Source organism: Sphaeramia orbicularis, chromosome 14 (assembly GCF_902148855.1).
Source record: "Sphaeramia orbicularis chromosome 14, fSphaOr1.1, whole genome shotgun sequence".
NCBI lineage: Eukaryota > Metazoa > Chordata > Actinopteri > Kurtiformes > Apogonidae > Sphaeramia > Sphaeramia orbicularis.
In genome coordinates, this window is record NC_043970.1 from 27,169,647 (window position 1) to 27,182,155 (window position 12,509).

At 38.5% G+C, this 12,509-nt stretch overlaps 2 protein-coding genes across 2 annotated transcripts in view; one reads left to right on the top strand and one right to left on the bottom strand.

Moving 5' to 3' along the window:
• Positions 1–5,067, bottom strand: part of LOC115433033 (A disintegrin and metalloproteinase with thrombospondin motifs 15-like) — a 15,076-nt gene extending 10,009 nt beyond the window's left edge. Inside the window, exons 1-3 of the mRNA XM_030154221.1 lie at positions 3,940–5,067; positions 236–368; positions 1–146 (exon numbers count right to left, since the gene is read on the bottom strand). The exon at positions 1–146 is cut by the window's left edge and continues 22 nt beyond it. Of these exons, the coding sequence (XP_030010081.1) occupies positions 1–146; positions 236–368; positions 3,940–4,893 (1,233 nt within the window). The 5' untranslated portion in view covers positions 4,894–5,067. The remainder of the gene's footprint in view (positions 147–235; positions 369–3,939) is intronic.
• stk36 (serine/threonine kinase 36 (fused homolog, Drosophila)) overlaps positions 1–12,509 on the top strand; it is a 65,375-nt gene that overhangs the window by 50,880 nt on the left and 1,986 nt on the right. Inside the window, exons 2-18 of the mRNA XM_030154220.1 lie at positions 6,272–6,623; positions 6,703–6,843; positions 7,537–7,614; positions 7,696–7,826; positions 8,176–8,425; positions 8,615–8,708; positions 9,069–9,250; positions 9,339–9,490; positions 9,599–9,704; positions 10,468–10,593; positions 10,681–10,857; positions 10,942–11,033; positions 11,150–11,213; positions 11,329–11,436; positions 11,531–11,605; positions 11,705–11,822; positions 11,924–12,050. Coding sequence (XP_030010080.1) covers positions 6,540–6,623; positions 6,703–6,843; positions 7,537–7,614; positions 7,696–7,826; positions 8,176–8,425; positions 8,615–8,708; positions 9,069–9,250; positions 9,339–9,490; positions 9,599–9,704; positions 10,468–10,593; positions 10,681–10,857; positions 10,942–11,033; positions 11,150–11,213; positions 11,329–11,436; positions 11,531–11,605; positions 11,705–11,822; positions 11,924–12,050 — 2,105 coding nt within the window. The 5' untranslated portion in view covers positions 6,272–6,539. The remainder of the gene's footprint in view (positions 1–6,271; positions 6,624–6,702; positions 6,844–7,536; positions 7,615–7,695; positions 7,827–8,175; positions 8,426–8,614; positions 8,709–9,068; positions 9,251–9,338; positions 9,491–9,598; positions 9,705–10,467; positions 10,594–10,680; positions 10,858–10,941; positions 11,034–11,149; positions 11,214–11,328; positions 11,437–11,530; positions 11,606–11,704; positions 11,823–11,923; positions 12,051–12,509) is intronic.

The window sequence follows — 12,509 nt, forward strand, 5'->3', positions numbered from 1 at the left end:
AGTGATGATAGCAGCACTGCAGGGGGACCAGGGGCTGGTGCGATTGATCTGAATGAGGGTGGGAGACATCATGTGGTTGTCCTGCAGTTTTCCAAACACATCATCACAGGCTTTAACATTGTCGTGTGGCATGTTGAATACATGTCCTGTTGAGAACAAACAAGAGGTCAGGTATCTTTCACTGAGGATACTATAGATGTCTGTCTGAGTAATAGATTGTTTTGGTGAGGCTCACCAAGCTCATGAGCTGTGGTGAAAGCTGAAGGTAGGCCATCGTCTTCAATTACAGAGCAGCTCCTTTTTGGGTCACACATGGTGCCAACATCAGCCATTCCAAGAGTGTCACAGGTGGAGGCTCCACACAGGTCCTGCAGGAACAAATAGATTTTGCTCTGTTGAAAACTGAAAGTGTAATTTCAGATTACTGCACCTATGGTCATGATTTTATCTACGCAAACTGTATTCACTTATTAGTGAGATTTTTAACACCACCACGGTAAAGCTTTATAAGAGAAATAATCTTGATCATTCTGATGATCAAATGAAAAAATCTGTAGTTTAGCCTGATAATCTCAGTGAATTTATGTGAAGATAAACCCAAAAGTGAGAACATCTAAAAATCAATCCATCTACCGCATATGGATGTTTGGTTTTGAATCCTCATTACAGTGCTTGACTTCTTTTTTTTTTATTTTTTTTTTTTTTATTTTGTAGAAATGTCACTGTTCCCTGATCTCAGTAATTAAGTTGATGAATGCAAAATTCTAAAAACCAACAGGAATGTTGGTCAAACTAACAAAAATTAGATCCAAACTGCAGTAAACCAGAATTGTGCTTTAAATCATCATGTTGTCATTAGACAGATCGAGAAGGGATTCCGCAGTAAGTCAAGCTTTCCACTAACTGCTCTTAAAGAGTTTTTAGTGGGCAACAGTGTTTAGAGCACACCTTCTACTATGAGGTAATGTAAATGTCCCCAATCATAACATTTCCACGCTAGAGCAGACTTTCCAGATGACCTATTTCTCCACCACAAGGTTTTCATCCCAATCTTAGTGAGTATCCATTTGGAGCAGTTGACTGAACCTCCTAATCACAGGACAACTTCTGCAGTAACCACCACACAGATCCGCCCATCTGCCTGATCCCTAAACAGCACAGCAGTATACATACCCAGAAAAACAGGAACACAGTGCTGGTGAGCAGTTCCAGATAAAGCATAGTGCTGGTTTAATGTCAGACAAGCCCAATGATTCTTTACTGCTCTGAACGTACACATCAAATGTTGTGCCAAGTGAAGACCTCGAATGCTCTGACAAATCATTCCTTGAACAAACCACAAAACCACAATTGTTGGCCTTTACCAATCTAGTCCAGATGTGCTCATGTGTGCAGACATCATCCAAATGTTTGGGCAATTTATAAGCAGAAAATAAAAACTGCAAGAAGAACAAGGAAGAAAAAACAGCAGTGTCAATGAGTTTGTTCTTTGCTTTGACCTACTTCTCAAATCTGTCATCTATCTCTGCAAAATTAGTGTTTTACTGCAATTTAAAAACAATATGCAAGTTATCTTACTAAAGAAAATTTTCCATTCTCTAGTGTAAAGATTTGCAGCTGATTACAGTTGTGGTTTTAAAACTGAGCATCAGCAAAAAAAAGGTCTGATATAAGAGATTTATGTATATGGAAATCTTAGTCCTCCCATTTTTTCTCAGCATGTGTAAGGAGAAGCCAAACAAACAGTAATTTTAAGTATTACCAGCCTGCTCTCTTCAATACAAATTATACATTTGTGTGATTTACAGTTTAGAGACTGGCTGTTCACATACAATAAACTTCTAGAGAAACTTAATGAAATGAGTAACCTTCGACATTCTTTACACAGCAATCATGTAACCACAGATCCCTCTGGACAACGCTGAGGTGGTCTTCATAAAACCTACCAAATCACACTGCAGGCTGGTAAACACAACATAAGTGGATGTGTCTTAAAAGCCCTCTGATAGCCCGGTACACCAAAACAACACCACTGACTACTTTCATTCACTACCACATGAACCAGTGAAAGATAGGTTGTTGTCTTGAGTCTTGGCCTTTTGCTGAGTTGAGGAATCTCCTGATACTGTGCAGATGCCTTGATCAACAGAAGCAAAATGAGAGATGTACGTACTTACAGTTACTATGAAATTTCTTCATCATGTCAATTTGTAAGAAGTTACAACCTATGGTACACTACACCCACAGTAATATACAGGAACCCATAATGCTTGAGATCTGAGAACTCTGGAAAATTTAGAAAACCTAAATAAAGCTTTGATATGAGTATTATACTAAAGGGTTTTTGACCTCAAATGTTTGTCTTGAAAATATGCAATAATTTCCTTTTATTAAAACCATAAACTTGGTTTGAGGGATGCTAATCGATCAGATGTTGAGTGCTAATTTAGATACCATTAGCATTTCAGCGTCACTTCGCTGATCAAAGTGGTTTAGATCATTTATTCAGTCCAATCAAATGTTAAGTCAAACAGTGAATGGATCCCCTGATGCCTGTCTTCCAGCTTTATATAGCAGATTACATCCACATGACTCATTGTCTGTAGGTGTGGTCCGATTCAGTTGAATAAGGTCAAGTAAACTGGTCACAGAGTTTATAAAATCTGCACATGAGGCTTATGGTCCCATAACCCAGTAACACTTTTATGGAAAACATATCTGTGAGATGTCATGGCCTAGAAAAGGAAATGCTATGCTATAATATGCAACCCCCAATGTATGACAAAGTGAAGAACCGCAGTATCTGTGTTACTGTGCCGGCTGAGTGCAGATGGGATCTGCCTCTTAGGAGCAGCTTGTTTCAGAGCTGAGGCAAGTGGGGCAGAAACATGAAGTGATGTGAGATCTCTGACATGCACGAAGGAACCACCACGCACCACCCACTGACCCCACCTCCCTCCTCCTTTAGCCCTATCCATCCATCTCTCCCTTCAGGGGTCTGTTTAATGAGGACCATGCAATGTGGGGATACAGCCTTGAAAACCCACAGCTGGAAGAAGACTGAAATGAATGAGACACTTCCGACTAGTGCATCCCTGAGGGCACAAATGGTCATAATATATGTTTAAGTTGCAAGTCTAATTGGCATCTATTGGACATAGAACATAATTATGTATTGAGACATGTATGCAATAGCCAAAAGTATTTCAGCACCTCAGGTTACCTCACACTCTTTTATTCTAGCTACACATGATTGAGACTAATTGCATTCACATCTGACCCTATGACTACAGACAATCCGTTATGAGTTTTTAAGTTTTTAAGAGGTGTATCTGCTTAGTGACAAATATGTGCCAAGTCTCCAATGAAGAGATTAAATCCACAGGGCCACATTCCTAAAGGCAGACAGTTCATAGATCAGTGGGTTACACATTGACCAAGCAATGATTTCATCTCTGACCCTGCCTCATCACGTGCCAAATATTTGGGAGTGCAAAGCAGAGGAGGTTTCCAAGTCTGCGATACTACCCTCCAAGGACCCGTGAAAATCAATCAATGCTGTTGTTCTGTTCAGCTCAAGTAATTTCCTTTGTGACCCAGAGGCAGTGTCAAAGATCTTTAGCTATTTGTTGGACTGTGTCAGTACTGAGTTCATCAGAGGTGGAGTGTTTAGTGAGAGACCAATTAAATGATCCAATGATGATCAAATCACTAAAATGAAACCTGTCAACAACATTCATATTCTGGGTGTCATTATCAACATTGTAGCATTAAATAAAAAAAATAAATGAATAAAAAAAATCAACATTACAGCATTAAAACCGCATTTTGTAAAGTTAAACATGACAAATGTACACAAAAACATATATTGTGTTTATTTGTGCATCATACTCATATCCCTAGGACCAATTTCAAGGGAACTCATTTAAAGCACTTTACCTCTCTAGTGAAAAGGATTGCTGTGTCCCAGTACTCTGCGTGCTTGTCGGTGTTCTTATTCAGCTTTTTTTGCCAAGTGCAAAAGTTTCTCAGCGTCATGGCTGCGTTCCCGGACACCTTGGGTCCTTTATCAGCCTCTGATATTATCAAAATCTTCACAACTACGATACTGATGGAATTAAGGATACTGGGGTGTTTGTAGAGTCTGGCTGCCACTGACATCAGTGTGAGCAGGTAGTGTTTTAGATCATCTCCATGGAACTGTGCCATGGACTCGTCTGCCACTATGAGCGTCTCCACATATCTGGGAACTGAAGCGAACCTTTTGGCTCTCCCCATCCTCTTCAATATCGTTTCGGTCACATTGTTGTAATCTTTGAGATGCCTGTACTTCTCCAACGTTTGCGCAACTTGGAGACTTATGTCGCTGTCCACTGCGCACCTGGAGGTTGTGTTTGGCTTCAGGTTATTGCTGGTTCTGCGCCGGATGATGTGCGCACTCTCTGCGCTTCTGGTGTCATTTTGCACAGGACTGATAAAATATTCCCAGCCTTGGAAACCAAATGCACCCTGTAAACCTTTACACAGACTCAGAGCAGCATAGGAATTGCTATCATCATTCACATATCCGGAGTAAAAACACCGGCTCAGGTCTGTGGGGACTTCGGTGTTCGAGAACCTGAATGCGTCTTGGTTAGAAACAGATGGGGCAAGGAAATTAGAATCTTGTTGTAAATCGAGCACCAAGTCCTGCTGGAAAGCTCGTATTTTTATGACACATTTTCCATTCACGTTATCCACGACATTGTCAAAATCCCTCTGGTCATGGTTGTAGTTATCCAGTCTAATCGGGAAGGAAACTTCACTTTCCAAGCACCAAGAAAGTTTGGAGAACGAGAGCGTAAAATACAGGAGAAATATTGTTCTGATAAACATGACGATATTTGCATTCATTAAAGAATGCAATTAACAACTGGGAGAACAGAATATTCAATCTGCAAGACTGAAGTGATAAAAGCCACACAGAAAAGGATGATAAGAATAATCCAATGCGCTGAAGTCTAAACCACAGCTGGTTGTACAAGTCCACTCAGTGCACACTCCTCCTGGTCATGACCCATTCCCATCCTCCACCTGTGTGTGTGCTGAGGCGGCTGCAGCCTTCAGTCTGTCTTTTTGTAGGGGGCAGTCTTTGGAGACGCTCATTGGATCATCCTTCTCAGGGGCCACTTCAGTGATACTCACCAAACATGCAGTCTTATCATCATATCAGCACACATCAGGGAACTTTAAGATCACTGTCACTGCGATGAGCCCACATGAATATGCATGACTCAGGCAGGTTAGTAGCATATGCAAATGACATATGTGCGTGGAATAACTTTTATGACAATACTTGAGGCTATTATTCTCCTGGTGCCCATCCTGCTGGGACATAGGATAAGCTATATTATCTCTTATTTTAACTTTCATATCGTCAGAAATCACATGCAAGCATAGGGCTGCAGTAATAATCCAGAAAATATTGTATTTAGTTAATAGTAGCCCCTTCTACACACAGCTGAAGACGAAAAGTGATGAAGAGTTCTTCAATCCTCAGGTTATTGTTTTGAGCTAAACTCTTGCGACACCTAGTGGACATTAAAAAATTTAAAAAAAAAAAAAAAAAAAAAAAAAAAAAAAAAAAAACAGCAAAGTCTGTAATGGAGCTTCTGTGTTGAGTTGACATACCCTCATTTATTAAAAGAATGACTAATGAACTTGGTTTTATCCATGTGTTTGTGACATACAGCCAAAAGTGCTTTTATTTTGCCAAAGAGGACACCAGCCCACCCCAAAAATGACTAACAGCCAAATGAGATCATGGACAGTCAGTGGAGCAAAGACTGTCTATATGTATAAAGACAGAAGAAACAGGTGGAGGAAGACTCTAAAGTAAAGGGTTAATGACGTGTTCCAAGTCATAGAAATGTGATAAAGTGTCCTTAATAATTTATATCAACTAAGTCTATTGAAGTATGTTGTGTGAATAATGCAGGGAGGGGCGGCCATATGTCTTGTCCAGAGCCGTTTGTCCAATAAAGCGCCTGCTTTGTTTTCCTTCTGCGTCCGTTGCTAGGAAAGCAACTTTGGTTGCTATGCTAAGGACCCCACTTACATGCTGTTCATAGAGAAGCCAGTTTAACTTCTATAGTATAATTTAAAGGGGATATTACAGTAACGGTTTTATGTTAGATTAAACCCTTAAAGTAGTATAATTATATATATTAAAACTTAAAGATCATTTTAAATTCAACTTTATTGTGACTTTTGTGACTTTTCGAAAAGGCAGTTCGACTTTCACCATCATCATATTTCTTGTGGACAAAAACAGAAGAGGCACAAACAAAGCTGCGCGGCTCATGATTAATATTAACATCTATATAAGTAAGTACAACCACTGATTTTTGCAGGTTATAAAAGTTGTAGGATTACGTGTCGAAAAAAACCTGTCGAGTCACGGGGATGAGATGAAACTATTGCTTTTTATGGTTCCGAACATCACTATTGTTTACTAAAAAAGTTGACAGTTGCAGCTTCCTGTCGTGGTCCTCGTCGACATGAATTCATATCATGTTTTGGAACTGGTAGGAGAGGGCTCTTTTGGACGTGTTCATAAAGGAAGAAAGAAATTGAATGGCCAAGTAAGTCTTATGTTTGGGAGTTTGTCGGTTGTTATGTTCAGTCTTCATGTCATCACATCTGTCCATCTATTTCCATTAGATTGTTGCTCTTAAGTTCATGCCCAAAGTGGGTCGATCTGAAAAGGAACTGCAGGGTCTCAAGAGGGAAATTGAAATCATGAGGAATCTTCAACATCCACATATTGTTCAACTCTTTGACAGCTTTGAAACTGAAACTGAGGTATGTCAGCTGAAACTGAGGTATGTCAATATTCATCCGTGAAAATATATGAAAATAATATATTGTAATTTGGCCTTAAAACATAAAGACCCAGTGAGTCTTCTGTGGCAGTTCCCAAATGATTTCTTCTCTCTATTTAACCTTTCCTAAGTGATTTATCACCATTTATTTCAATATTATCCTCTGAATTTAACATTTTTTCCAGTGAAAATCATCTAGTTTCCTATTTTCATTGACTGATCCTGTAGATGTTCATAAAAGCTCGGAGTAAAGCCAAAGGTTATTGTATCAAAACAGACAAAAACTGAAGAAAAAGAAACTTTTTCAGTCAAATGTATCATTAACTGAACATAAACCAAGTGTTTCCATCCACTGTCATTGATCAAACTCCATGGGATTTACTGGTGAATCAGTGTTGTAGAAGATGACGGTGTTTCCATGGTAACAATGGAGCCTCTGAACGTCCACATGGGTCATATCTGACGACCGTGAAAAGATGACAAATGCATTTTACACCAATTATTTGCATGGATTTATAGGATTAATGGATGAACAGTTTATATCAGTAGATGCTTTTGGTCAGTGGTGGATGTTTGGGTCTTTATGGGTTAAAAGAATACAGTAATACAGGTTCTGTGTTTTAAATGAGAAAATCCTCTAATATCTGAGGTCATTTTCCCATCCTTTGCACAGGTAGTGGTTGTTACAGAGTATGCAGAAGGCCAGTTGTTCCAGATCCTTGAGGATGATGGGAGTTTCCCAGAAAGCCGGGTATTCATGTTCGCACATACGCTTTGACTAATCATGATTTTACAAGATGAACCTTAATTAACTTAATCTTTCCTTCTTCAGGTCAGAGAAATTGCCTGCCAGTTAGTCTCAGCTCTGTATTATTTACACTCTCATCGAATTCTCCATCGTGACATGAAACCACAAAATATTCTGTTAGGAAAAAATGGAGTGGTAAAACTGTGTGACTTTGGGTGAGTGCATGTCAGTAGATAATGTATGTTATTAATAAGTAGGGATCTATCTATCTATCTATCTATCTATCTATCTATCTATCTATCTATCTATCTATCTATCTATCTATCTATCTATCTATCTATCTATCTATCTATCTATCTATATGTATAACACGGGGTCCCATATCTAGTCAAACACTTAGCCTCTTACATAACTATACTTTTTATTTAACTTGAGTTAACCTTTTCTTTTTAAACCAGTATTAAATCATTCAAATGAACAACAATGCATATGAGAAAATCATTGTCTTTAACCCAGCTTTAGTTATTAATATCGATAGGATGAATGAAGACGCTCTCTTTTCAGGTTTGCAAGGGCTATGAGCGTCTCTACCTTGGTGCTGACTTCAATTAAGGGAACTCCACTGTACATGTCACCAGAGTTGGTAGAAGAGAAGCCATATGACCACACGGCTGATCTCTGGTCTCTAGGCTGCATTCTTTATGAACTCCACACGGGGGCGCCTCCATTCTACACCAACTCCATCTTCCATCTGGTGCAGCTAATTGTGAGAAATCCAGTCAAATGGCCTGACACTATGAGTGACACCTGCATGGTATGGTCCATCATGCTTGGAACAAAACTGGCATTTTAATTAGTGAAAAAAAAAGAAGCGCATACACTTGTCTAAAACACAGCTTAAATCCATAATATTACATTTTATAGCCAAGTTTCCCAACATTGTGCTAAAGATGAGGTTTTAAGTTTCCTTTCCGCATGTGCTTATTTGATATTCCTTTAACAGAGTTTTCTGAAGGGGTTGTTGACCAAGGACCCTCAAAAGAGGTTGTCGTGGCCAGACCTCCTGCATCATCCATTTGTAGCTGATAATGTTGTAGGTGAGTTTGATTTTACATCCAAAGACATGCACTGATAGGTTAATCGGCTAATCTAAATTGCCCATAGGTGCGAATGTGAGAGTGATTGTTTGTCTCTATGTGTCAGCCCTGTGATGAAGTGGCAACATGTCCAGGGTGTACTCTGCCTTCACCCAAATGTAGCTGGGATAGGCTCCAGTGACCCCAGCGACCCTAGTGAGGATAAAGCAGGCTCAGATAATGAATAAATGAATGAATGAATGAATGAATGAGTTTGATTTAATGTCAGAATTAAAAAGTACAGGACACTGGTCTGTGCTGTATAGTATTATTCTTATATCTCATTTTAACAGTTTTATTCTCTTTCTGATTTGTGGTCAGTTTTGTCAGACTCCAGTGTTCACAGCCCTCTGACAGTCACACCCAGCCCTGACATGTTGGCTCTAAAACGTCAGCAAGTCTCTGCAAAGACGTTACCATCTTCTGGAGAGAGCAGATTATTGCAAAAAGTCAGGGGGCAAAGAGACAACGGAAGGAAGCCAAGTGGCAATGACACTATGAAAGTGAGTCACAGTTAGATGTGTTATTAGAAAAACTCCTCTTTTAATGAATTCATAGAGTTTGTTTAAGCTGTTCTGTGTGCTTTACCAGAAAGTAAAAGATGGAGTAGTAAAAGAAAATGGTTCCTTCAAGGCAGCAGCATATCCAAGAGCTCAGCCGTCCTCGAGAGAAGAGACAGATACTCCAGGTCACTTTATCAACCACACTGCAAATAATCGTATCCATACAAAATCAAAACACAGGTAATTATGGAACTTGATGTTGTGTTGAACTCATAAGCAAGCACCTAAAAATGATACTGTAATAAAAACATCTGGTGTTTATCAATGTTAATGGCATTTCTATTGCAGGGGTCAGATCAGCAGAGATTATGAGAAAGAGTTTCCTTCTGTAGAGGTTGGTCCACAAGTAGTAGTGAGGTGCAACAAGGAAAGACGAGCACCTGTGTGCACACAAGTAAGTGCAAACTTTTTTTTTTTTTAAATGAACTTTATTGAGAACTTCACATAGTTACATACAAAATAGCTGTTTCTGCCAGGGGGTATACACATATAAATCAACAACAACAACAAGAAACATAAATTAAATAAATACACACAAAGCTTGAGGAAAATGATACAATCATTACATTAATTTAAGTCATGCCAAATTTAATCAAAACTATTAATTGTTTTGTTTGCCTTTTTGTTTTCTATGCCTCTAATTGTATGGCCAGAATGAATAATTTCTTGTCTAAAATATTCAAAACTGAATTTGCATCTGGTCCATTTCTTCTTGTAGATGTGCCATTTCCCTAACAACAAAATTAATCGAATAAAGAAAACACAGTCCTTATCTTGTCCATTGTCTTCAAAGTAAAGAAAAATGTCTTTTTCCTGGAATTCAGTTCTTCTTCCAGTCATGTCCATATAGTTTCCAACATCTTTCCAAAACTTTTTTGTGAATGTACAATGATAAAACAAATGACAGATACTTTCATCTTCTAGTCCACAGAAAGTGCAGGGATACTCAATATCAGTCTTAAATTTTCCAAAGTTTTCTTTGCTGGAAGTAAGTGCAAACTGCTTTTCAAGTGTTAAAAGGAACTGTCCACGCTGAAAATGTGCTTTGTATCATAAAACAGTTTAAATATAGTATCCATTTTACAGGCACAGTTTTCCTTGGGTATGGCTGAACTAGTAGTTCCAACACATGTCATTTGCAAATTTGCGTCTTTTAGGATGTTGACAGTGAAGATTACTGGGAAAAACTGTTCCAGGAATCTGGTCAAAGCAGACACAAACTGTTAAACCACAAGGATTTCATCCCCAGGCTCACATCCAAGATTTTGGAATTTAAAGCTGAGGTACAAAAAAAGTACAAAAAAAGTACAACTTTTTAGAAAGAATAACTACAAAACAGACATTTTATGAAGGTTATTTTTTCTTAACAGCTAAGAAGTGGAACTGTAAAAGAACCACAGCAGATTCATCAAACTCTGAAGGTTTTAAGAAATGTGATCCTGGCGTCAGACCACGAGAAGTCACATTACCTCTGTCGAGAAATTGGACTACCACACCTACTCCTTGACCTGGTCCATGACACTGTGGCAAATCCAAATTTCATCAAGGTAAAGAGTTATGAATAGTTCAAACTCAGTTGTTTTTATAGGGCATCAGGCATTAAAATTCAGCTTTTTTTTCTGTCTGTTCAGCAACCATGGAGTGTGTCAGCACTTGGAGAAATGATCATAGTGCTCTTGATCTTCTGGGAGAAGCACTGTGATTGGGCTCAGGAAGAACACAGGTTGGATTATTGGTTTTTTTCTTTGTTTTTTTTTTTTTGACTTTATGCTTTTCATCCACTCAAATTAACCACCGTTAATACACAGCTGTAGCTCATCATCTCTTCTCTTATCATAGAATACAAGAATACTCCAAGCCTTTCATTGCCATTCTCAGTCAACCAAAGTTCAGTCCTTTGGCAGTAAGTACCTGAATGCACCATGTGATATAAGGGTCCTAATATTGTGACCAGAAATGCTGCAGACATAGTGTAAACTCAGAGATTATCTGACAGATTTTTGTTGTCTCTTCTCTAGCCTCTGGCTGCCTCAGTTTTGTCTCTGTTCTTACAACATGAGTTTGATGTCGAAGCTGATGTGGATACTTTGATCTCCCTGTTGAAAACACTTTTGGAAACAAATGAGGTATATGATCTCTCAAAGACAGTTGTAAGTGTGGCAATGAGTTGACATTTATGTGATTATAAAATCTGCCACTGAGTGTTTACCTTCTTTTTAGTGTCTTTTCTCACTACCTCCTAACTGGGGACTCTGTGATGGCTTCCTCTGTTTACTCCTTCACACACTCCCTGAGGTCAGAGAGCAACAAAATTAGACTATGATATTTTTAGTCAATAGAATAATGTAATAATTGTAATTAATCTCTGTACTTTAACTGCTTTATATTTAACAGCATGAAAGGGGCCCCAGATCGTCACATTTAGATCCAGTCACATTTCTGGGTCTGTGGAAGAGAATTGGCTCCTCACTGGAAAGAACACCTCCAGACACAAAATTTTGTTCAACCATTGGTAAATATCTACTGCAAACTCATCTACATTAAAATAAGAAAAAAGTGTCAATGTGAAAAAATAAAAATAACTTTTTTCTTGTCACTTTGTTTCAACACTAGGGCTGTACTCCTTTCTGTCTCTGGCACTGTTTGTGTTCACCAAGGATCCATACTCCTGCATTCCTCTTTTTTCTGACAGCGAATCAAAATGTGTGTACACTCTCAGCCAGCTGCTCAGCACTGAATGGTTGGTACCTTTATAAACATCAGATTTTCTTCATTTTTTTTCTCATTTGGAGCACCAGTCTTTAGAGGGTAGCGGTTTCTGTGGGTCCTTAAAAATTCTTTTTAAGTCTAAAATCTAGTGGTTCACCTGGTGAAGCATTTTAAGGCTAAGCATTTCCAACCCGGTCCCTTTGTTGCATTTCATCCTCTCTTTCTTCAATGCATTTCCTTTTTCTCTTCATGTCTATCCAGTGAAGCAGAAAATGCCAGCATAATGCAAGCATAATCTTTTAAATTGTCTAAAAGTAATTAATTTCAGGAATCAAATACAATTTTGACAACACTTGAAAACTGTGTGGATCTTTTCCTTGGCTGAGGACAAGGACTTTGTACTAGAAAAAATGTCAAATTAGAAATTGTGAGTATAAAGGCATTCGTGTCAGAAAAATACAAAGCTGCATAAAAAAAAATAGACATGAGC